The sequence below is a fragment of the Thunnus albacares genome, chromosome 23 (assembly GCF_914725855.1).
Source record: "Thunnus albacares chromosome 23, fThuAlb1.1, whole genome shotgun sequence".
In the NCBI taxonomy this organism is placed as follows: domain Eukaryota; kingdom Metazoa; phylum Chordata; class Actinopteri; order Scombriformes; family Scombridae; genus Thunnus; species Thunnus albacares.
The window spans coordinates 20,612,444-20,636,033 of NC_058128.1; the positions used below are offsets into that span (position 1 = coordinate 20,612,444).

The 23,590-nt window shown below is 38.1% G+C and overlaps 2 protein-coding genes across 7 annotated transcripts in view; one reads left to right on the forward strand and one right to left on the reverse strand.

Annotated features, from left to right (window-relative positions):
• Positions 1-15,068, forward strand: part of LOC122974849 (NXPE family member 3-like) — a 21,577-nt gene extending 6,509 nt beyond the window's left edge. Inside the window, exons 2-10 of one of the 6 annotated variants that reach the window (XM_044342860.1) lie at positions 1,988-3,261; positions 3,317-3,443; positions 7,931-8,020; positions 8,733-8,881; positions 10,598-11,029; positions 12,190-12,485; positions 13,640-13,710; positions 14,040-14,246; positions 14,329-15,068. In XM_044342860.1, the coding sequence (XP_044198795.1) occupies positions 8,759-8,881; positions 10,598-11,029; positions 12,190-12,485; positions 13,640-13,710; positions 14,040-14,246; positions 14,329-14,882 (1,683 nt within the window). In that variant the 5' untranslated portion in view covers positions 1,988-3,261; positions 3,317-3,443; positions 7,931-8,020; positions 8,733-8,758 and the 3' untranslated portion in view covers positions 14,883-15,068. The other 5 variants (XM_044342856.1, XM_044342859.1, XM_044342858.1 and 2 more) reach the window with 5 other exon arrangements.
• A 1,508-nt stretch (positions 15,069-16,576) lies between these two features.
• On the reverse strand, positions 16,577-21,193 carry LOC122974851 (angiopoietin-related protein 5-like). The gene is made up of 7 exons (XM_044342864.1): positions 20,722-21,193; positions 20,433-20,507; positions 20,223-20,250; positions 19,982-20,073; positions 18,369-18,486; positions 17,674-17,859; positions 16,577-17,048 (listed from the first exon to the last, which is right to left on the reverse strand). The coding sequence occupies exons 1-7, from the start codon at positions 20,725-20,727 to the stop codon at positions 16,750-16,752; spliced, it is 804 nt and encodes a 267-aa protein (XP_044198799.1). The 5' UTR covers positions 20,728-21,193; the 3' UTR covers positions 16,577-16,749.
• Positions 21,194-23,590: the final 2,397 nt, after the last annotated feature.

Here is a 23,590-nt window from a genome sequence, read left to right on the forward strand (position 1 = left end):
GACTAAAGAAGCATTAACCACGGTAAATTTCAGATAAAGCATTGTGCTAGTCTTTTGCAGCAGCACTTATGTTTTGTGTTTTTAACTTCACAATTGGTTGTTTATAGGCATCACAACATTCCACTTAGCAGCAGTGGCTGACTTCATAAAGGTACTGTATATTTTACATATATTTTGCATTCTTGATTACTGTGGTAGCCGCACTAAACACCGATACTGAGTGTCAGTTTTTTTCTTTTTAGCACCGTTAACATACAAACATTTTAAGTGGTGACAGTACACATAGCCTTTTGTTTTTCCTACAGCACACACTTTATTTTTTGACAGTTTGCTAATTTGTATGCACACATTTTAGTTAACATTCTGTCATTTCTTGCTTGCTTTAAATTATGTTCTAACTTTTTGTTTTTCATGGATCCAACAAAAGAAGTGGCACGAAGAAGTGGAAGGGACAGCAGGCAGTGGGAGAGGTCAAACTTAATTATTTGAAGTTTTGTTGGGTTTTTTTTTGGGGGGGGGGGGGGGGGGGGGGGTGTCACAGTTTGGTTGTGAATAATGTTGGTATTGTTGCTATTAAGGTTAAGGTTGTTAGTTAATTGTTTATTCCTGTTAATTGTTCATTATGCTGTTTTACTTTTCTCTTGTGATCTTTGTATTTTGAATTTGAATTTTAAGATTAAATTAATTTGTAAATAAATAACAACGTTTTATGCTACACACCTGGTGTTCTTGAGCCTTACTGCTTGGTCCCTGACAATTACATTAATTATGCTTCTGTTACACTCTAAATTACGGGTTTAAAAGGACTTCGTCTCTTCTTCATATGCCATATGCTATTGTCATATGACATAATTACACTATTTTATATTTACTCAGTTTACACTCAACATGCACAGGTAAACCCAAGTGATGTCATGTCACGCTTCATTCACTTTTTTCTGGAGTTAATCCACCATGAGTAGAGTACACTTCATTACAGATTTTGACTGATGAGTGTACAGTGAACGACCAACAAAGCAGCATCTCCTGTCATAACTTATGATTTCTGTTTTTTTTTTTTTTTTAAACAACCAGTTATGATGATGCAACCATAGTTCTAGAAATTTATATCCAGAGATACTTTTTTTAGTTTGAATTTAGTTATGGAAAAGATAAAGGTTAGCCCAGAACTAATTCAGATACAGCAAATATTTGAACAAAATGGCTAGAAAGTGATCCGATCTGGAGCTGGCCGAGTGCCGGCCCAGATAAGAAAGGACGCCGGCCCGGGTCCATTTTACAGATCTGGCCCAGAACTTATGGAAGCTCTGGGCCGGATCCAGTACAGAACTGAACCGGATCTGGCCCACCTTCGGACAAATGACTACAAAATAATCTCATCCGTTCTGGAGCTGGCCCGGTGCCGGCCCAGAAGTGAAAAAACGGATCCGCACCGTTATTGGCCCGTTGTGCCAAAGGACACCGGCCCGGGTCCGTTTTACATATCTGGCCCACAACTTATGGAGGCTCTGGGCCGGATCTGGGCCATATCATTTTTGCTATCTGGGATATTACGCCAAACTCCCTTTAAGAAATGACATATTAACAATTCCTTACATGTCCACAAAAACACATAACTCTAGAAACACAAGATAGAAGACGTCATATGTCGATAGTCTTCTTGCCAATCCGATATCAATATAATCCATACAGACCAAATGTATTTCAGTACAGACTTAACATTTTGAATTTTGTCGTCTCAACTTGCTACCAGCCTTTTTCGTGGGAGATGACCGTAGGAATGAGAGGCGAACCGTTTCAAAAGTTACGATTTCTCACTTAAATAAGTGCTGGTTGGTGGATCAGATACACGCCGAATTAATCTCCGACTCATAACACTGTTAATTTACCGTCTATCGTGTGTGTGTGTGTGTGTGTGTGTGTGTGTGTGTGTGTGTGTGTGTGTGTGTGTCGGTATTTGAGGAGTTTTTTCGGCCGTTACTACCAGGTTTGCTGATCCCGTTTGGTGCTGGAGAGAGTCAAAAAACTTCCGATATTAAACATGTTTGATCTTATCGGAACGTCGAGACGAGAAAAAGACTGACTTAAGACAGCTCAGACTGAGATTTATGACCACCTTTAATCAAACGATCGAGATGACAGGAGCTCGCCACAACTCTAGCAAAACTCTCATTTTATTTCGACATTGGAAATTTGTCAGCGACAGTGATATCACTTCAGAGTCGTTTGGTGTAAGCATCAACGTCGCCAGGCAATTTTGCCGACTTCAGCCCCGAACGTTTTGAGTGTAGCAGGATATAATTTTACATGTAAGCCTATGTGAAGCTCGAAAAAAAATGTCTAATGTGTGTGACGTCGTTTAGCCACCTCCCTAATAGAGAAATACCGCAGACTTACTTTATTTGCCGAGACTGGCTTCCCACCGCAGTTTCTTTTGTATGTTTTTGTCGCGTTCGTTTTGTTTTCTGTCTAGACACCTGTGTCCTTGTATGAGACACAGGGACAGCTCAATCTTTGGGGAAACGCAACCCGACGTCACTGCGGCCGAAGGCTGCGGTGGCCAGCTGGAGATCAGACTGATCAGAGCTGTAAACTCTGGGATTAAGAGAGTGAACGAGCGAGCTAAAGAGTGAATGAAGAGAGGGAGCGCTGGTAGTGAGAAAGCCGGTGAATGAGATCAATAAAACGTGATTTTCTGATTGTTTCACATCAGTTATATGCCCAAATGCCCGCACTGCCTGGTTTGGTCTGAATACGGTCTTAAAAGTATACTCTCTTACTAACAAACCACCACCGGCTCCTGGTACGCTGCTGTTTAAAATAAACAAACCCTCCGTGCTGAAGCTAGCAGGCAGATTGAAGATGTTTTCATGGAACAGACAAATGAGTTCAAACGTGTGCGGCATCAAATAATAATATTACACAAAATACAACGAAGTAAGTAGCTAGGAAAACTCTTCAGTGGAGCTTAAGTTTGTTAAATTGACATTAGTGTTGTTTTAACCGTCCAGTTTATCTGCTGCTGCTTTACATTACAGTTATGTTAATGTAACTTAATAGTTTAGATAACTTGACTGCTGATTTCAACACCATAGGCTACAAGTTACAGTTCTGCCTCATGCTTTGTCAGAATTTGAAAGGGGGGGCGTTTTACATTTCCGCAGCGTGTGAGACACAAAAGCCAGTAGTGAGGAAAGAGGGTGTAACGATACTGGTGTTCACAGGGAAGCCAAGTAGAAAAGTATTTCAGGAAGGAAGAAGGTACGTACAACTTGTTCACAGGGAAGCCAAGTAGAAAAGTATTTCAGGAAGGAAGAAGGTACGTACAACTTATTCAGGATCGAAAGAAAAAAGTTTAAGGAGGAAAGAGAAAAACACAGGGACAGCCCAGGCGTCGGGTGATGGAAAGACATCAAATTCAAAGCAAGTGGCTGAAAAAACTGGTAAGGTCTGACTTCCACCTGTTTCTAGATGACTTACTGTTCTGTAAACATTTTTAAAGATGCAATCTGTTATCCAAACTACAGGACATCCTAACAAACAAAAGTCAAAGCACAAGATTGAAACCTGCTACAAAAGGACTTACAGATCTTTAAATACATGCACTAACAATACACAATAACTCTATTAACATGATGTTTTCTTAAGCTAAAAGGTTGTCAACCTCAGTAACTGTTGTAAACAGCACTGACAGTTAGTTTCAGTTATTAGGAAACAATATGCTATTTCATCATTCATCTGACTGATTCAAAGTCAAACTTTTGTCTTGATGTAGCGTTAGGTTTGAGCAAATTAATTCCCCATTAATCAATGTTTAGTTATATTACAAGCACTGATCTATATTAAGGACCATATAGACGGTGTGAGAATCAAGATTTGTTTTAAGACTGAAATGAACAAGTGTGTGTGTGTGTGTGTGTGTGTGTGTTTCTCTCTAGACTGGTGCTGTAGCTTGTCAATATATGTTTGATAGCAGTTGTGAAGTATTCTGCTTCTACTCAATACTAATACTAATTACTAGCATCTACTAATATTTTTACCATCACCATTCATAATTAATCCGGAAAGTAACAGTGAGGTACACATTTGAATTTTTCAGTGATTAAGACATGTACTTTGAATGTAAACGAAATGAGTGCACAAAAAAGCATCAAAATAGAGATGTCCTAACATCATGTTTTGTTTTGCTTTGTTTTGTTTTGTTTGTAGCTATGATGCATCATACTGAGCCACAGCCATGGATGCATGGCCACAGTATATTGCCTGGGTTTATTATATTAATTAATTAATTGCTCATACGAATCAATTCATTAAAATTTTAATTGATTCATATTTCTTGAATAAATAGAATTTAAAGAAAAAAGAAAAACAGGTTCATAGGACATTATGAAATCACACAGTTATCTAAAATGAATAAATTATAATGATAATAATAATAATGAAATAGATAAATAATGAACAGGAAATTGACAGGGGAGAAAGTTTAAAATTAGATCTTCTCAAAGTAGTTTTTAATAAAAGATCATTAAATTTAAATTAAAAATCTGTTTCATTTTTGTCTTGAAAAATATTAAGAATTGACTTAAAACAGTCATTTTTTATTTTTAAAAATCGATTTTCTTAATTTATATTCATTCTTCTATATTAAATCTTTTAAGGAGTAAGGAAATACAACTATTACTGTAAAAGTCTATGATTTTAAAAGTCTATAATTATTCCAGTGGCATAAGGACATTTTGCTGTTGTAGTCGTTCATCCTTGATATTTAATGAGTTTTATGTTCTGAGATGCTTTTGTGCACCCAACTGTGTGACTATTTGAGTTGCTGTCACCTTCCTGCCAGTTTAAATCAGCCTGGCCACTCTGCTCTCACCTCTTGTGCTTCTGCCCCACAGAACTGCTGTTTACTGGACTTTTTTGTTTGTTTTTCGCAATATTCTCTGTGTGCTCTAGAAACTGTTATGCATCACAATACTAGGAGAGCAGCTGTTTCCAAAAACTCGAATCATTCTCTCTGACACCAGCAAAGAGTCCACAGTAGATAATATTTCTTCCCAATTCTGATGTATGATCTGAACATTAACTGAGGCTCTACACCATTGTCTGCATATTGACTTGCTGCCTCATGACTGATGAGATATTCGGATTAGTGTTCAGGTAAACTAGGGCTCCTAATAGTGTCCACTGGGTGTTATTTAAGTAGGCTACACTCCAACCTTGTCCACTCTGCCACTGAAAAGAAAAGTCTGCACTGTAAAAATAAACCTGAACACAAAACACAATATGCTAAAAGAATGAAATTGCACTTTATTATTCTGTACTCCTGTATTTTATCGTTAATATACAAATATGCTGCACAGTACCCATAGCAGCAATATAAACCTGTAATAATAATGCCCTAAAAATTAATGTAAAGTAATAGAAACAAAAAATATTTGTTTATATGCTTCAAACACATTTATAACATATAATAATAACTGAAAATTCCACCTCCTGCACCAACAATAAAACCTTCTGTAGCCAATTGGGTGAGAGATTGACAAAAGGCAATGTTCTAACCTATTTACTCTTTATTTTATTGAATATAAATTAATAATAAATGTAATATGTGAATCTAATTCCAAAGATCCAAAATTCATTTAACAGCATAAATCTTGTAGACAACTGATTTTTCTAAAATAACTTCAGCTTGTCAGAACTTTTTTTCTTCTTTGTTTGTTTGTAGCTTATGCACCGGTTTGTTTTACCTCTTTGTTCTCCTTTTTCTTCAACTTGTTCTTCGCAGTGATACACAGTTTACATTCTCCACTTCCTCAAAACACACCGTTTTCCCCCATGGTGATTGTGACGTACCACATGATCACAGTTGATACCACATACACTCAGGTGCAATCGGATCCACTTGGGTATTGAACATATTGATATTCAGACGTTAGACCCGTGGCAGTAAAAGGAGACCTGACCTGATCCAAATAGACTGATCCTAATAGACTTTAGTCAAACTGGAGGGAAGCTGTGTTCAAAAATGGCTGTGGCCTGCAACAAGAGGTGTATTCATCCAAGAGTCTGGCTTCTATCTTAATTTTGATCAAAATGTAAAATTGGCTGTTCAGAGTGCCACCATGCGGTTACGTTTTTGTTATCTGAACATGTGATACTTTGAATGTCTGATGTGTGTACGTGTTTGGCTTCTGAGCTCGAGGCTCTTTTAAAGGCAGAAGCGTAATAACTACAACAACTATTCAAAGACGGGTGCCTGCAGGCAGGCAGGCTGAAAAACAAGCTGAACAAGGAAACAGAAAAAAAACAAACATGGTATTTAAGACAGGGGCACGTATAGAAGGACTCCACATAGGTTGTTAGGCAAATAGCATTTGACAGGCAGAGTGAGAACAGGTGAGTAGGTGTGTGTGGGAGTCAAGACAGCATTTGGTGGGCAATCGACAGAATACATGAATGGGCCGGGGGGAGAGTAGTAAGGGCAGATTGAGGAAAATCAAAACCACTGAGACAACTGTTGTGACAAAAAGAAAAGCACCATGTCGGGGCGGTGCGATGTGGGAGTGGTTAAGAAGAACAGGCTTCAACAAGAATCATTTCCCAATGTAAAGCAAAGAAAACCAGCAAACCAGCAAGATACACTCCACGATCAATCTGAGTTTACTGTGTTCCTTAAAAATGAATCTCTGCTGAGGTAAGACACATGATATGCTTAAATGTTGATTATTAAATGTTTGTATGCTTAGATTGAATTTGATGACATTTGAAGCTTTAATCCATACACATTGTGAAAACTAAATGTGGCTTCTAACCATTTTCATAGTTTTAACAAGTTTAACTACTGTAACTTGCAGCAGAAACCCTTTGTTCCTGGCATATTTCTGTACTTTCATGTTATTTACATATTTCAGATTCAACCCAGATCTGTGCATAAAAAGATGCAGAAGCATACAGCACATTAGATCAAATATATTATCAGATCTCTCTCTCATCATGGCTGTACTCTTTCAGATAAGTAAAAAAAATTTAAAAACCTGAAACCTGAAACTCAGACTTTGAATTTGACTGTTTACTATATTTTTTTACACCTGGCAAACGTTCGGCATGCAGTATCAGTCCAAAAGACAAACGTATTAAAGCCTCCCAACAGGCTCAGTACCCAACCAAGTTTATGAATCAATTATGTTATAAAGTCTGAAGATGTTCACAGACAACTAAAAATTCTGGTGATTTTGATACAGATGACACATCCTGATTCACAGATCTTCTCTGTTGTTAAGATAAATTAAGTGTAAATTTAGCCTACAACTGCAGTCATTTATTAGTGATACAAAAACTGAAAATAAAATTAAAAGATATTTTTGTCTGTTTAATACTCCACATATGGGCTGCCAACTCAGGCCAAAGATTTTCACCCACACAACACCTACTGAGTAATTATTTTCTTGTTAGTAAACCTTGAAAACAAATAACATTTGAGTTACAGACACAACCTGGACGTGTATCTGCAGTGACATCATAAGAGGTTAAGTCTATGATCTGAATATAACTGCAACTGTTGATTGAATGTTTAGATTAGACGTTGTAGATGTTCACACCTCACACTCACACACCATTTCCTATTGTAGCAAGGGGGCACTATGACCTATGCAGTGGTGATGTAAGGGTAATGGTAGGGGTTCAAACACAGTGAGATAAAAGATACCTGGTACAAGGTATATAATGTAAATGTAAATATCGCAATTTAATCTTTACGCTGCACCTAATTTGTAACAGTGCTCTAGTGGTTATTTTAGTATTGTTTTGCTATGACTCATAGCAGTTTTTCACAGGTGTAGTCTGTATACTGGGAGTCCTGTCACTGTTGTTAGTAGTATGGTTTGTTAGCATTGTGTTTTTATTTGAATTTTTTTTTTATCCCTTTTCACAGTTAGGATACTCCCAGCACTCTACCAGTGGGTGCTTGGTATCTCGGCCGTGGTCCACCTGTCTGTCCTCTCCTCTTCCTCCCTTTTTTGAGGTATTAGCTCCTGTTTTTAATAAATAGCCATTTAAGGCAGCTTACCCACAGACACGGTGTCAGATTGCAAAAGACTGTAGTAGTATTTACTTTATAAGTATTTACATTATGGTGCAATGGGTAAATGACTTGGCCACTTGGGGATGAATCCTCATGTTAAACTGCAAGGGGAGTGACTCTGCTTACTTTGGTTATAGCCTTGGTTGATGGTCAGTCAATCAGAGGAATGTCCTGGGTGACTGGATTAAGTTAGTAGAAATGATTTAAAGGCAAACATACCACACTATTTGCATAGAGATAATATCATTGCTCAGGTTAAAGCTGGAGTGCGGGACTTTTGTCTTCCCCCTCTGGCAGTGAGAGTGAAGGGAGGCACTCGGCTGTGATTGCCTGACACAGGCATGCAGCACACTTTCATGCACACCCTGAATGACAGGCACACAGAGAGGGCCAATAAAAACGTATATGCTTTTACGGTCCACTGGCACAAAAACAGACAGCTAGCACGAGAATGTCGCCACGGACATGAGATGTAAAAACTCTACACTGTGACATACAGACAGATTAATCTGGTGGTGATAGGTTTAATCAGCATTGTGTGAACTCGTTTGGCAAGGGCTTGAATGTAATGAGCGTTTTTGCAAGTAATCACTAACATAAATAAAACTAAACTAGGTGTCAATTAACACTGTTTGTTTGTGTCATTTTATAGCCACAGATGAAGACTGATCCTCAATCATGAAGGCCAGAGCTTGTAGAGAAACAGTGGTCAGCTTTTGCCGTCCAAAGTTTGCCGCCATCTTCCTTTTCCTGGCTCTGTTTATCTTCATCTTTGTGTATTTTAACATGGACATCCTGGAGGTGAGAATTAGGTCTTGAGTGGGACTGCTTGAAGGGTGGACCCTGTTTGAAATAGTCAGATTTCAGGATATTGTTTTCATATGCAGTGTGGCTTTGGATGGCAGTAATGTTCTTCATCAATATTTGTAAACAAATGACATTTTAGGAAAATAGTTCTTTTGCTAACAATCATGCATTTGAGTGTCAGCAGAAACTCCTAATTCAAATATTTATATTTTTATATATTTTCATTTTATTATTTTCATTTTATTATTTTCTTATCGTCAATAAATCCCTTGAAAAGACCAAAACCAACAATGTGTTAGTCCATCTCTCAATACATTCCCTACCCTGTCTGTGGATCTCAGCCCTAAGCCCATTAGTACTGAAGATGTACCTGTAAATCTTTAAAAACAGGTCAAAAATATGTACAACTTTTACCTTACCTGTTTGGAGGGTGTATGGAGTCGCGTTGAGCTAAGGCTGATACTGTGACTCTTAAATGCCCTTCTCTATCGAACCTGGCATATAACAACATATTTTTAAGCCAGTCAGGTGCTGATGACATGGCTCTGTTGGTGGGAGTTGCTGCCCTGGTAGAATGCAGGACCAAAGTGGCACAGCTAGCCCCTGCTGTGAGGGTGTAGTGGAAATGTGTATCATCCTGGTGCAGCTAAAGTGTAGCAACCTGGGCCCACTGAAATACTGCTTTAGCTTCCTTTTCTTTAAAAGCCAAGTAATTTATTGAAACAGTTGGCTACTGTAGTTTTTAGTCAACATTAGTCAACCAGTTGAAAATAGTGAATTTGTTGGGGACTTTTCCCAACCACAGATAAATATGCATTTGCTGAATGTTTATGGCAGTGGAACAATGTATGTGGGCTTACCTCAACATAAACTACAATGACCATGTTAATAGTAATAAAAGAACATGTCACCCAGTGCAACAGTGTGGATCACTGATGTGTTTTTAATCATTTTTGGGCAACATTAGAGCTCTATGGCACAGAGGAATAATCCACATATATCAGGCTTGGGCTACACAGACAATACTTGTTAGTAGGATCAATTCATTGTTGGGTTTGGTCTTTTCATGAGTTCAGTGCAGAAATGTTTTTTGCTACATTCTTTAGCGGAAACAAATACAGTACTTCCACAATGAAAACGCAATGCATAGAAAGAGTACTGTTACAAACAGACATTTTAGACCGATTTAACATTATATTTGTACCTTCACTTTTGAGATGTATATGAAGAGGAAAATCAAAACTACATTAGATTTCCACCAGAATAACTAGTATGAACACTTAAGTTGTGTAAAATATTAACATCATAATCAAATTGTAAGATTGTCCTCATTTGAAAATTCATTAAGAAGGATTTAGAAAAAGGAGAAAAATTGCTCTCTGATAAATAGTGCACCTTAAATTCATCAACCTGTATAATTGTAGACACACAATATGAAAAGCAACATTTAAATTATTACAACAGTTGTTACTGAACAGTAAGGACTGTAAGGATATTCTGACTGTAGTTTTCCTCCCTTTCTCTTTTTCATGTTGCTGTTATCACTGAGACTTTGATCAGCTACTTTCATCAACCCCTACAAATATTCAGTGATTTTCTGATGTGGGGCAGGAAGATTCTTCCTTTTGTGTCATTTAGTTCATCTGTCTTACATTATAAAGTTTTTTTATATATATATCTTTGTCACATCACTCTCTTGACCCCTGCCAGCTTCCGCATGAAGTGATCTCCACCTTCCCTGCTCCAAGACCTCACCTGCAACACCACTTCTGCAGCTTCCAGCCACGGTCCCCTGAAGATGCTCTGGAGGAACGCCTCCTATTAGACTCCATTGCTTGGCCTGAAACTCCATCCTTGCCAGATCCTCTTTCCCTGGAGCAGACCACCGATCCTGCCCACAGCACCTTCACTATTCTCCCAGAGAAGGGTGGACGACAGTGGCATGTAGGGGATCAGCTGGAAGTTATGATCAAAATGTATGACTTCCAGGGGCGTCCTAAGAAGTCTGGCGGAGACGTCTTACTTGCCCGTCTGCACAACCAAGCACTTAGTGCAGGTGTGTCTGGACAAGTGCTGGATCATCTCAATGGCTCCTACTCTGCTGTATTTTCTTTACTCTGGGAGGGAAGCGCACAGGTTGAGGTGATGCTAAAAACTATGATGTAAAATGTGATTGTGTCAATCTTCTAACAGACTGTTAGCTAAGCCCCAACCCCCTCAGTTACTGTTGCTAGGCCTGTCAACTTTTCGTTTTCACACGGCACATATGCAGTTTACAATGATAACGGGGGCAGATTTACTACTTAAAATCCTTTGTAATTTAACAGTGGATCCTTTATTTCATACAGTGGTTGGATTATTCTGTATGCTGTCATCACTCTTACCAAAATCAAAATCCACTCTACCATAATCCAGATTTGATTGCTAGAGTCAGATTGAGAAGTGCTAAACTAATTCAGCAATCAAAGATTTAGTATAATTTGATGTGGCAGTGGAACTTTTGAAATTCAGTATGTCCAAGAGTGACAAATTCCACTGACATATTGAGACATTGTTTTTTTCCATCAAGTGGCAACTTATTTCCTGACATCATATAAAGCTGGTAACATAATGCAACCAATTTATTGACATATAAAACAACTAACATAATACAGCAAAGAGAAACAGATGTATCTAAACCTGTACCATCATTTCAAAAAAGCAGAGCAGGAGAAAAGGACATTTTTATTGACAATAATTGTTTTGGCAGATGCCACTGAGTACTAAAAGGTGTAGACCTCCTAGCACTGCCTAGCACTGCCACATCATATCTGTGTTCCTGGAGTTCCCTCATTGCAATTTGAGCCTTTACAAGAATATGTCAGCTTGATGTTGTGCCATGCTCTGGACCAACAATATTAACAAGATTCAAGTCTTTTTGACAAATATTACACACTACACATTGAGTTATATTACAAAGCAGCAACATTTGGAAACAAGGTTGTCATTTATCTTAGAGCCCTGGGCACTCGATAAGTATTGCATGAGCCATGCACACAACTTCACCATGTGGAGAAATCCAAAGATTGACAGGTCTGCTGTGTCTAGTTATGGTTGCTAAATTATAATTGGACAATCGTTGCTCGGGGGAGGGTTTTAGTGAATGATCAGTTCTCTAGACATGAGTATCTGGAAATCAATCTGGTTTACACCTGAAATGAAGTGTGCAACTTTTAGTAGTGTTCACTTTATTTGTTTTTACTGCTATGACAGAGGCCAAGTAATGGGGTTGAACTTTGAACTCTGGTTTTCTGTCCTATCAGGTGACACTGGTTCACCCCAGTGAGGCTGTCACGGTGCTGCACAGGCTGACCAGAGAACAGCCAGATAGGATTTATTTCGGGAGTGTCTTCCACTCAGGCTCAGTCTCTGAAGATACCACTTGTAATGTCTGCCTGCGTCCGACCCAGCAGCCACTGTGCAACTACACTGACCTCATTACAGGCGAGCCGTGGTTCTGCTACAAGCCGAAGACACTGAGCTGTGATACCAGGGTCAGCAACTACAATGCTGGGTTTAATAAACAGCTCAAGGCTGAGGAGGAGAAGCTTTTTCAAAAGTGAGTGAGCAAAAAGACAAGTCTGGCTTTTAATAAAAACATAGTGTTACTTATATATCTCCTTGGTGGGAAATTGTGTAACTTGAGACTGTAATGATTGAATCTAGAGATGTTTACAGTCTAAGATAACACAAAGTGAAAAAGATTTGCCAAGTGGCAGGAACTGCTGATTCTGAAGGTGTTTTTTCCCCATTCTATATTCCCATTTCAATTTTTTTTTAGCGATATCCTCAAAATTACTTAACATAGAATCATGGGACACTGCTGGATAAAGGAAGAATCCTATAGGTTTAAGTTGTGGCCATCAATTTTCTGCAAGGTGGACAACTCAAAATACTACATTACCCATCAGCCTCTATTGCAGCTGCTATGGAGAAAGAGCCAGTCAGAGGTGTAAATCAGACTGACAGCCAACTCAAAACACTTTGTTGTTGCAGTTGAAATAACACAGCGACACAGTTTCTGAATGACAGTTGACATGACAGTTGACCCAAAATTTAAAGCTGAATTGATTTAAGCTATAGATTGTCTTTTCAAGTTTCTCAACATCATAATCGTTAGCTTCCACATTATTTATATATATTTATATATATTTTTTATATATTTTCTAACACAATTTTTTTCTATGTTTTGTACTGATGATTCAACTAGGAGAGTTTCATGCCAATCCAAGTCATAGAAGTGCTCACACTTTGAATCACATAATGTTGTCTTTGGGAAAAATTAATGGGAATTTTACTTCCAAAACCAGTCCAGACTGGATCATGTTAGTTGACTTTTTTTCAATGGATAGTGTTTGCAATGATTCATTTATGTTTTTTTGTAAATGTATACGTTTTATTTTGGGTGTGGTCTTTTCAGAAAGAAGTGAAATGAAGTGAAGTGAAGTGAAGTGAAATAAATTTTCACTTTGGACCCCATCGCTTTAACTCACTTCTAAAAAAATTGATTTTTATGGGCTAGGTTTTATGTAATGTTGAATATTTTCTTCAAAGCAGTTGTACCCCATATTAATGCTTATTATTCTAATTTTAACTTCATGAAATTATTTTAAAATGTAGACTGCCTTTCTTGTGTTTTATGTTGTTAAGAGTTGTAAGAGTATGTGTATTTTAGTGTAGTAAGTGTATTTTATTCTGCATGCTTTTCTTCAGTGGTGTCAACATGAAAGTCTACATTCAAGCTTCAGGATCTGCTAGTGTCACCGTGTTGCCAAAACATAAAGGTAATGCACAATTCTTACTTCTACCACCACCACAGCCTATATTATTAGTAATAATAATTCAAAATTGAATGTTGTACAGATTATTAGAAGTAAACCAGTCAGAGAAATGAACATTTGTATAAAATTTACCACTACGTTCTAGACAGCGTTCTCCTGTAGAGATGTAGTCAGACCAGTTTTTGAAGAGCGATTAGAGCATGAAATACCAGACTAAAAGTGTTAACTGTTAGCAGTATATCTAGTCATTACAGAATGAAGATAAGACATAAGTGGCTTTTAAATGACTTTATACCAGATGTTTCCTCCCTTATCATTTAACTCCTCCTCAGATCAAGCAGAGGTGAAGAGCAGCATTGTGCATTCTGGACCTGTTGGCTATTACTACCAGGGTGCGTGGCGAGCACTAAGTGGCACCACAGTCCGCCAGTTCAACACTCCTTCTGTCATCAACCAATGTCTGAAAGGCAAGGTGGTCCACCTGTATGGCGACTCTACCATCAGGCAGTGGTTTGAACATCTCAACACAGTACTACCAGGTAGTTAATCAACAGAAATTCTTTAGCAAAGGTTTGATTTTGTTTATACTGTCCTAATTCTTTCCTTCTGTAACACTTTTAGATCTCAAGCAGTTTGACCTGCACAGTTCAGTTCGAGTTGGACCTTTCATGGCTTTAGACTACGCAAACAACATTTTGGTGAATTTCCGATTCCACGGTCCCCCTGTCCGTTCTATTAGTGTCCCAGCCATCGAGCTGCACTACATTGCCAATGAACTAGACCGTTTAGTTGGAGGCACCAACACCATTGTAGTTTTTGGCATCTGGGCACACTTCAGCACTTTCCCCATCGAGGTCTACATCCGGCGGCTGCAGAGCATCCGCAGGGCGGTGGTGCGGCTGCTGGACAGGGCTCCAGGCACGCTGGTTTTAATCCGGACTGCAAACCCCAAAACTATGACGCTTGATGCAGCGCTAACCAACAGCGACTGGTACTCACTGCAGCGTGACAAGGTACTCAGGGCCATGTTCAAAGGACTGAATGTTCATCTGCTGGACATCTGGGAGATGGTCTTGGCCCACCACCTGCCACACGACCTCCATCCACCACCTCCCATTATTACTAATATCATTAATGTTGTTTTGTCCTACATATGCCCTCAAAAGGGCAGCTAGATGAGTATTTGTTGGGTATCTGCTAGTTGCTGAAATACACCTACTATTTTTCTATTTTTAACCAGGGAAGTTGACAGAGCATAATATACCTCAAAAAAAAAGAAACAGATCAGGATGAAAAGCTGCTGCAGGTTGGATCTTGAGTAGTTGTTGAGACTCCTTACATGAAACTACTGCTGAATGAAATAGCTTAACATATACAACATCATGCTTTGTGACTTGGGATTGTAAAGCACCATCCTGGGAGATGCAGGATCACTTAACTGTAGAGGCTCAGTCCGTAATTAGCTTGTCTATGATAAATAGTATAGTTTAGTTATAATATAGTTTAGCTTAGCAGAATGAATGGAAACACTGGGAAAAGCAGCTAGCTTGGCTCTGTCCAAAGGTAATAAAAGGTACAAGCACCATAAGCACCTCTAAAGCTCACTAACACACATACAATATGTTGTTTGTTTCCGTACAAAAACAAAAGTATAAAAATGACAGTTTGTGCTAGTGTATTTCTTGGCCCATCACAGAGACTTCCTGGAGTCTCTACTGGTTGCCTGGCAACCCCAAAGTCATTAAGAGCACCTTGATTTTTGTACATATGAGATATAACATTAGTAAACAAAACAAGTAAATTTGACTCAAAATGACTCCTGGGATGGTTTATGCACCATAAACTGATGTTAACCAGCAGTGTGAGATTTTTCTCTCAGTTGACAGTCACTCAAGTAAGAATATAACTGCAAGTCAATCAATTTTTCAGGAATGTATAATAACAGCCTTAGTATTAAATAATATCAAACTTTATCTCAACAGCAGAAACAAAGACTATTTTCATGTAGTTTATCAGAGTTTTGATGCAATATTAATAAATTAAATCTAATTTAAATAAGATGCTGTGAAATGTTTGCTGGGTTATGTTGATGGAACGTGGAAAAATGTAATTTCTTAGGTGTCATACATTTCTTTACTTTTATTTTATATATACAAAACCTATGTAAAAACCAACTCGAACAACCGTATTGAATGTGGTGTATTTTTGTTGTATTTATGTAATAACAGTTTTCAGATTAAATCACTGAAGTGAAATCACTATTAATCACATGGTATATTCTCTTAACAGAAATTTAAAAAAAAAAAACATTTGCAAAAAATATTTGTTCTGCAAAAAAATTAATTAATGAATATTTATTTTTTTTCATACTGAAATAAATGCCCTTTGTATATTATTAGTGTTAGCAGTGCAAACTCCATACATACTGTTTCATTAAATGTACCAAAATTCTTACAAAAGTTACTTAGTACAAGTAAAATAATATATTAAAATTTTAAAAAACAAATTATCCCAAAAAAGTGTTTTACCCTCCAGCAACAACTGGCCTCCAGACCATCAAGAATTAACTCCAAATGCAATAATATCCTGCAAGTGTGAAATATACAGCAAAACCAATGTCTTCTTAAATTTAAGAATCCTCTTCAGACATCTTATATGTCTATATTATTATTTGTGTCTGCTATGGTTTTTCCACAACCAAGTTTCACTACCTAATTATTATTATTATAATAATTATTATTCCAATAGTTAAGCTGCTGGACAGAAGACATGGCCTACTGTACTTTACTGTGAAGTCCATTTTCAGTGTATTTGGTTTCAAGCTTTCACGTCACATATTTTGACATATTGGAACATGATTGGAACAGAGAAACTTTCCCCTCTCAGCAGACAAATGTGAAAACAGCCTTCTAGTGTGAAACTGTACATACATTCACACATTTTTTGAAGGGGACCTTAAAAAAGCATGTAAATATAATTTCACATATGCAGTAAATGCCTAAATGTTGTGCTGCTAGAAGAGAACACATGGTTGGGGTCCTCTCACAGAGACTTGATCATCATCCTTGTGGCCTTGGCGGAGTAAGGGGCATGTGTTTTCCAGGTTTGCCAGTGGAGGCCTGACGCCCAACCAATGTGGTCACCAGCAGGATGCCAGTCGCCATTCAGACTGGCAGAGCCACAACGACTGTACCACCAACCTCCACCTTCTGAAGAGGTACATTCCCTTTGAGCAATGTCGCCAAAGATGCATGGGGAGCAGCCATCATTGTCCCGATCGATGGTGCTGAAACCATAGCCGTTCTGGTCAATGCCTGGATAGGCACCACGGATGGCATCACCTTTGAACAGAGTTGTAAATCATTAAAGGAAGTCTGGGGTTTAAAGCTGCCATGTGTAGGATTTCATCATGAATAAATTAACACCTCATTCATTTAGACACATTACAAATGAGCTTTACACTTCATTATCAAGTCAAGTCAAGTTCAGCTGCTGGATGGCTTTACACCACAAAACAAGAAAGAGGGCACTGTTGTTTCAGAACAAACAGAGCTACATGTGAAACTTTCAGAGTTTGTGCTGACAGCAGATAGTGGAAGAAGTGAAAGTTACTTTCAAAGTGACTGAAAGATCAAAGATCTTTATGGGAAATGTCTGTTTTTGAGAAACATGTACTGAGGTTCCCTAAAAGCAACAAGACACTGTTGAATATGTAGCAACAATAAACAGTAAAACTTCTGTCATAGTCTTATGTTTTGCATTAATAAGGCTTCACAGTTATTTTATAATGATGTTCTGATGTTTAAAATTGCTGCACTGAGCAGCTTTAATTTACATTTATTAAAATAATAAAGCACAGAAGTGGAAAAAGTCAACAAGTAAGGCAAAAAGATTATTTTTGTGTCTATAAAAAGCGAAGGAAAGTGATTAAAGCTAAAAAGCAGCTGTCAGAAGGGCCTGCAATACCTGCGTTTCCGCTGTATGTCCCAACATGCAGTCTGAAAGCTGTTTTCTCATTGCCTAATCTGAAGTTTCTGTACTCTGCGAAAGCAGTGCCACTTTCATGGTCCCACAGGTCCACCCTCATACTCCATCTTTTGGTTTTGTTCTTGGTCAAACAGAAAACCTTTTGCAGACCAAGCCAGTGGTCCTCTGAGGGAATCAGCAGAGCACAAAGAAAGAATTTATGTTTTTCTGACAAATTTTAACCACTTGGCTGATGCTTTTATTCAAAACATGTTTCAAAGCCATTAAATCACATTAGGTTTGCATTGCCCCAAGTGTGGCTCTTTACAACAGCAACTGTCTGCTTGCTGCAAGATGCAGGTATTTTAGGCTGCCTGCAGGTAAGTTAGTCAATGATTCAAGCTCAGCTAAAAGTTAAAAGTCACATTTTGTGCTTGTATATGGAAATGAAGTATCTATTTGTCTGCACAGTTCTCTCCTTGGCACCACAACCTTATTTGCATAGATTTTTATTAAACAAAAACCTTGGGATATTTATAATCACCCTGTGTTTAGTAAGGTCTGTCAGTCATCTAAACTTAGACTGAACCTCACAAGCCTCAACAAACCCAACCAGTTTTAAACAGTCATAGGATTCATAATGACTAACAATGACACACACAGCAGTTAACACAAGAGTTGAGTACTTAACTTACGTGTCAGGCATCCAAAACCATTTTTATATGCTGCCCATTTCCTGTTAAAGGAAACCAATCCACCACTGCGTTTCTGAAACACTGTCCAGCCTCCATCTGACCGCATCTCACAGTACACCTAAGCAGGAAGTCAAGAAAACACATGTTAAGATGACAAGCTGCCGGGCTTTTTTATACATTTTCTAAAGACTGAGACATGTCCTACAAAGCTATGGAAAAGATTACATTATGGGTTCAATTTGAAAAAGTGAGATACAACTCCAAAAAAAATAAAACATTTTTTTACAAATTCTGTCCTAGCTGACAGTTTGACTTTATTTATTTTAGTGGATAATAATCACGCATATGATTTAAGTAAACCTGAGTAAAATTAGGGACACGTACACAGAAGTACAACATTTTAAGCTTAAATGTACTCAGATTTTTAAATCTATGATAACATATCTTTTTTTATTTGGTATTATCTACCTTTACCAAGTGGATTTTAGATCTATAATGTTACTTTTATTCAATGAAAATAAAGACACTCTTTGATTTTCTTTAGTGTACAACAGTGCCTAAATCCAAAATTTCCCAACTGTTGATGTTCTAAATTGTTTGTGTTTGTGATTGTTTATTCATAGCTTAGCAACCATGCTGTAGCTAGGCTCAGCAGGTCTGTAAAGCTTTCTTGTAGCAGTGTGTATGTGGCTGTAGTAAGAGCAATATTCTGTATTTAAAGTGTTTGGGGGTTGGTCTGGCTTTTTAGCCTTTTCCAAAACCAGACACACAAGAGCAAAGTAAGGAATGGATTAAACAGTGTGTTTGTTGGCTCTAATGTAAACTAAGATATTAAGGGTTACTTCCAAGCCCAGAGTTTAAAAAAAAAATTGTTCACGAATAGTACATCCACTGTGTAGTATTTCCCCAGCGTGGGAATCAGTCCTGGATGCTTCTTATCAGAATCTGGGTGTGTTGTCACATAAAATGTGTTATCGTAATAGAAAGATCAGGTCTATGCCACTCAGCTCATTGTATAAGCAGTAGTCATCTCTCCCCTTGACTACTGGCAGGGCTGCCAGCATGTACAGTAAAATCTCAGCAGATGGGCCAAAATGTGGAGGCATTTCTGGTCTGCAACCAGCTAAAAACAGCTCATGTCACCCCACTTTGCACTACTCTCCACCGGCTCCCTGTTGTCTTTCGCATTAAGTTGAAGTTGCTAATATTCGCCAAAGGAGTGGCCACTAGCATAGCACCCACCTACCTGAACTAAATCATTCAGGTTAAGAACCTTCACATCCACAAAGATCTGTAAATGAACATTGACTACTCCTGCTTTCACTGCGAGGCTGGAACTCTCAATCCAAACTTCTCTTCCATCTCTGTGTAAGAAAATGTCATTTGCTATGCACTTATATGTTACTACATGAACTGAAAATTGAGGCACTATTCTCAAGTCTTCTTCCTTGTCTATTGTGGCAAGGATTGTACCTCATTTTGAAGTCACTTTGGATAAAAGCCTCTGCCAATGGAATGAATGTATACTAAGGGATGCGGGTTTAGCAAACAGTCAGTTACAAGCAAGAATTGCTTTGCACATTACATACCATGTTTAATGCATATTGTCATACCTTGAAGGGAGTCTTCACTCCGGCAGGCTGGATTACATAAACCCCACTGGATGCTTGTGGTAAGAGAGCCTTAATCTGTGTGCAGTCTGTTCCTGAGGTTTACATGACAAGAGACAGAGAAGAACAACAAGAATAGGATGAACAAAAGTTATATTTAAATAAATGGTGCCTTGTACCTCCATAACTTGTTCATTATATGAAATGGTTGGCATACTGGAAGCAATAATAACATGCTCCGTACCTTGAGGAGAAACTGCCCTCTGCTGGTTCTAGCAATACCACAGAAACAGTTTTAAGTGAGACTTGAGGTAGTTTAAATGTGCAATGTAAAAAATACAGACATAACAGCCTGAGCTGAGAATAAACTTGTTGTTGTCTAAAACATATTAGAGAAAGTAGGCGAAAGATATTAGAGAGAAGTAGTGTGGTAGTGTAGTTTTATATTCTTTACCTCAGCCTGCACTGGGCAGCTCAAGAGAAAGGCCAAGATCAGCCCATAGCCCCCAACCCTACTCTTCATTTTGTTCTGATATTCAGAGGTCAAAAGTGACATGTTAGCCATAATATAGCCATAACATTTTCTAAATAATTAAACAGCCATGACAGGTAAGGCACAGCTGTACTTAAATGAATGTTAAATGAAAACTGAAGCTTTCAATTCATAGGTGACAGACTTTCAGAAGACTAAAGAGTAAAATACTACCAGTAATAATCAATCATTTCTTTCTCCACACACTTACCTGCATGTTGGATGAACCTTGTATCCCAGCTCAAATTCCACAACAGAAGGAGCACTTTTTCCCACTCACTAAACTACCACACCTTCTTGTCTGCAATAAATGCAGTCACTTCTTGTAATGCAGACAAGTTTGTTTGACTAACAGAGCCAGTCATCTAACTTCACCTATTCCTCTGAAGTAACATACTCTTTTTGCAAAGTATGTCACATAACTTTGACATTTTAACACTGCTGCAGTAAAATATGACCAGAGGTGTTTACAGTCCAGTTTCTCTGACTTTTCCCATCTGGCCCCACCCCTCAAGGCAAACAACAGTCCAAGACTGACTCAGACAAGAAATGCCTGCTGTGGGTTGTTGAAGCCAATATTCCATTTCTGCCACGTCCGTTCTGCTAGATGCCGCTAAATTCTACAAACTTCACCTTTAAGTCAGTGACAGGAGATGTTTTGTGTATTTTGCATGCCTCTTAAAGGCATTCTCTGTTTCCTTGTGCCTGTGCAACAGCATGGAATACAAACATTTTTAAATCCGCAGCTATGAAATGAGCAGCTCCTTCAGGACTCAATGAATTGTGACACTACGGAGCCCCTAAAATCTGGAAAGATGATCATTTTTTACCTTATTATATTGTGCGCACAAGATAGCTTACTATAAATTCATATTTATAGTTAATATGAAAAACCACATAGAGCCTGCCAACAGATGCACATATAGCCACCATGTAATAGAGAGAATGCAGCTAATCACATTTTATTTTCACCTCGGAATGACATACACTGAAATTTTGCAGTGTAGAAAGAAAGGGCTGCAGAGCATCAAGACAAAAATCTGTTTATTAACTATTTATTAACATTTATAACTATAGACTTTATTCATTCTCATTAATTACTTATTAAATATAACTGCAGACCTGATGACTTAGAACATGTGAAACACTAACCCATGGACTTATAATAATTTATAACTGGAGTCAGACCTGATGACTTATCAGAAAGTGCGAAGCACTTAACCCTTTACTAATGATTCATAATCATTAAAGCTTTGGAATGGTCGGTCTGGCTTTGCTCTAAACATCCCTATAGTCTACTTGGTCATTTGTTCAGGGGTATACACAAAGTCTGTGTAGCGTGAATCCTGTCCCAGAAAAGTTTAAAAAAAGATTTATAATTGTTGTGGTAATACAGATACAGATACAGATGTTTTATTTTATCCTGCTGAAACATTTGATGTGCTATTTTGCCTTTTTGTCCTCTAGCTTCACCTAAAAGAAGATTTTATAATAAGCTCTTTGGTGTTGTAAGTAGTAAATAATGGCTTAATAGCCGCAGTCACTGATAAGTCATCAGGCCTGCAGTTATAAATGTTTATGAATTATTAATAAAGGGTTAAATGTTTCACACATTAATTCATTGTAAATAATCTTGTGTGCACAAGATAATAACTTGTTCGCACAAGATAAAAAAGTATCACCTTTCGGGACTTTAGGGGCTCTGGCTGACAGTGTTTGCTTCTTGCACCTTTTAATGATGCTCCAGGACCATTGTGCCTGTTTTCAGCCATGCTACAGATGTGGACCTCAGGGATGGCATGTCGGTCTGTTGTTCAGTTCACCACTATAGTCCAGATTGAAGAACTATTTGATGGATTGCCATGAAATTTTGAACAGATATCCATGGTCCCCAGAGCATGAATCTTAAAGTCTTTGGTGATTCCCTGACTTTGACTCTTTAGTGGGTCAAAATTTTCAGTCATCCAGTGAAATATGTTTATCTCTACAGACATATTTCACTCTCCAATATGTCTATATCTACCAGATGGATTGGCACAAACTTTTGTGCTGACATTCACGGTTCATTGACAATGAGTCCAAATGACTTTAGTGATCCCTTGACCTCTAGCTGCACCATGAGGTTGACATTCATGGTTTCGTGTGAAATAGCTATTAATTTGATTCAGTTAATAACTATTGAATGGATTGTTCAATTAGGTGCATACATTTGTGTCCCATCAGCCTTAGTTGTACTTAGTTGTAGTTGTTAGTTGTACTTTCTGTTTAGTGCTAATTATCAAATTATTACATTATCAAAATGATCATTGTGAGCATGTCAGCATACTGACATTAGCCTTCAGCTCAAAGTACTGCTGTACCTATACAGCCTCCAGGAACCACTAGCATGGCTGGAGACTCTTCGTCTTGTTGGATGATTTTGCCCTTGCTCATTATCAACAATTGATTGGAGAAGTATGTCAGTATGTTGTAATGCGGTGTATTTATGTGCAGGCTTGAAGACATCACAGTCACAGTTTGGCATTTGTGTTTTTTGATTGGCTGCCAGCTGTCAAGAGGGCAGGTCTTACTTAATATGAGCCAGACAGAGGAGTTAGAGACTTGAGGTGAAAATCACTAAGCTGATTCAAATCACTTTGTTTAGTTCAGTTCAAAGATTCATAGTCACTGACTATGTAGGCCTAGTTTGGTCAGTTTTTTTCTGAGCTAAGCAGTCGCATCCCATGCACCTCAGTACATACAACAGTGACATTGAGTGATCACATCATCGTTCATATGGCCCAACGCCCAGTGCTGATTCTGAATATCTTCAGTTCAGTAGTACATTCAGTCTGTTGCTAGTCCAAGTCATGTTCAGTTCAGTACAAAAATAGCCCATAAAAGCACTGCACATATGTTTAATAGCTCAGCAGATGACCATTTACAGAGTTTTCAGATTATGGTTATTTCTGTAGCTTTGGTGGTATTTTAATGTGCTTTAACTAGGAAGTAATGCACTATGTGAATCATGGCTGAGCTGACAACAGTGCTCTCAGTCACCAGTGGGGAGCTCCACTGCTAAAAGCTACTAATTCAGTCAG

Excerpts from the sequence above, each read along its gene's own strand:
- LOC122974851 (XM_044342864.1), bottom strand. Across the intron at positions 17,860-18,368 it reads TGGTTTTGGATGCCTGACAC|AGGACCACTGGCTTGGTCTG; the intron begins GTAAGTTAAGTA and ends TGATTCCCTCAG. Across the intron at positions 17,049-17,673 it reads GACATACAGCGGAAACGCAG|GTGATGCCATCCGTGGTGCC; the intron begins GTATTGCAGGCC and ends CTCTGTTCAAAG.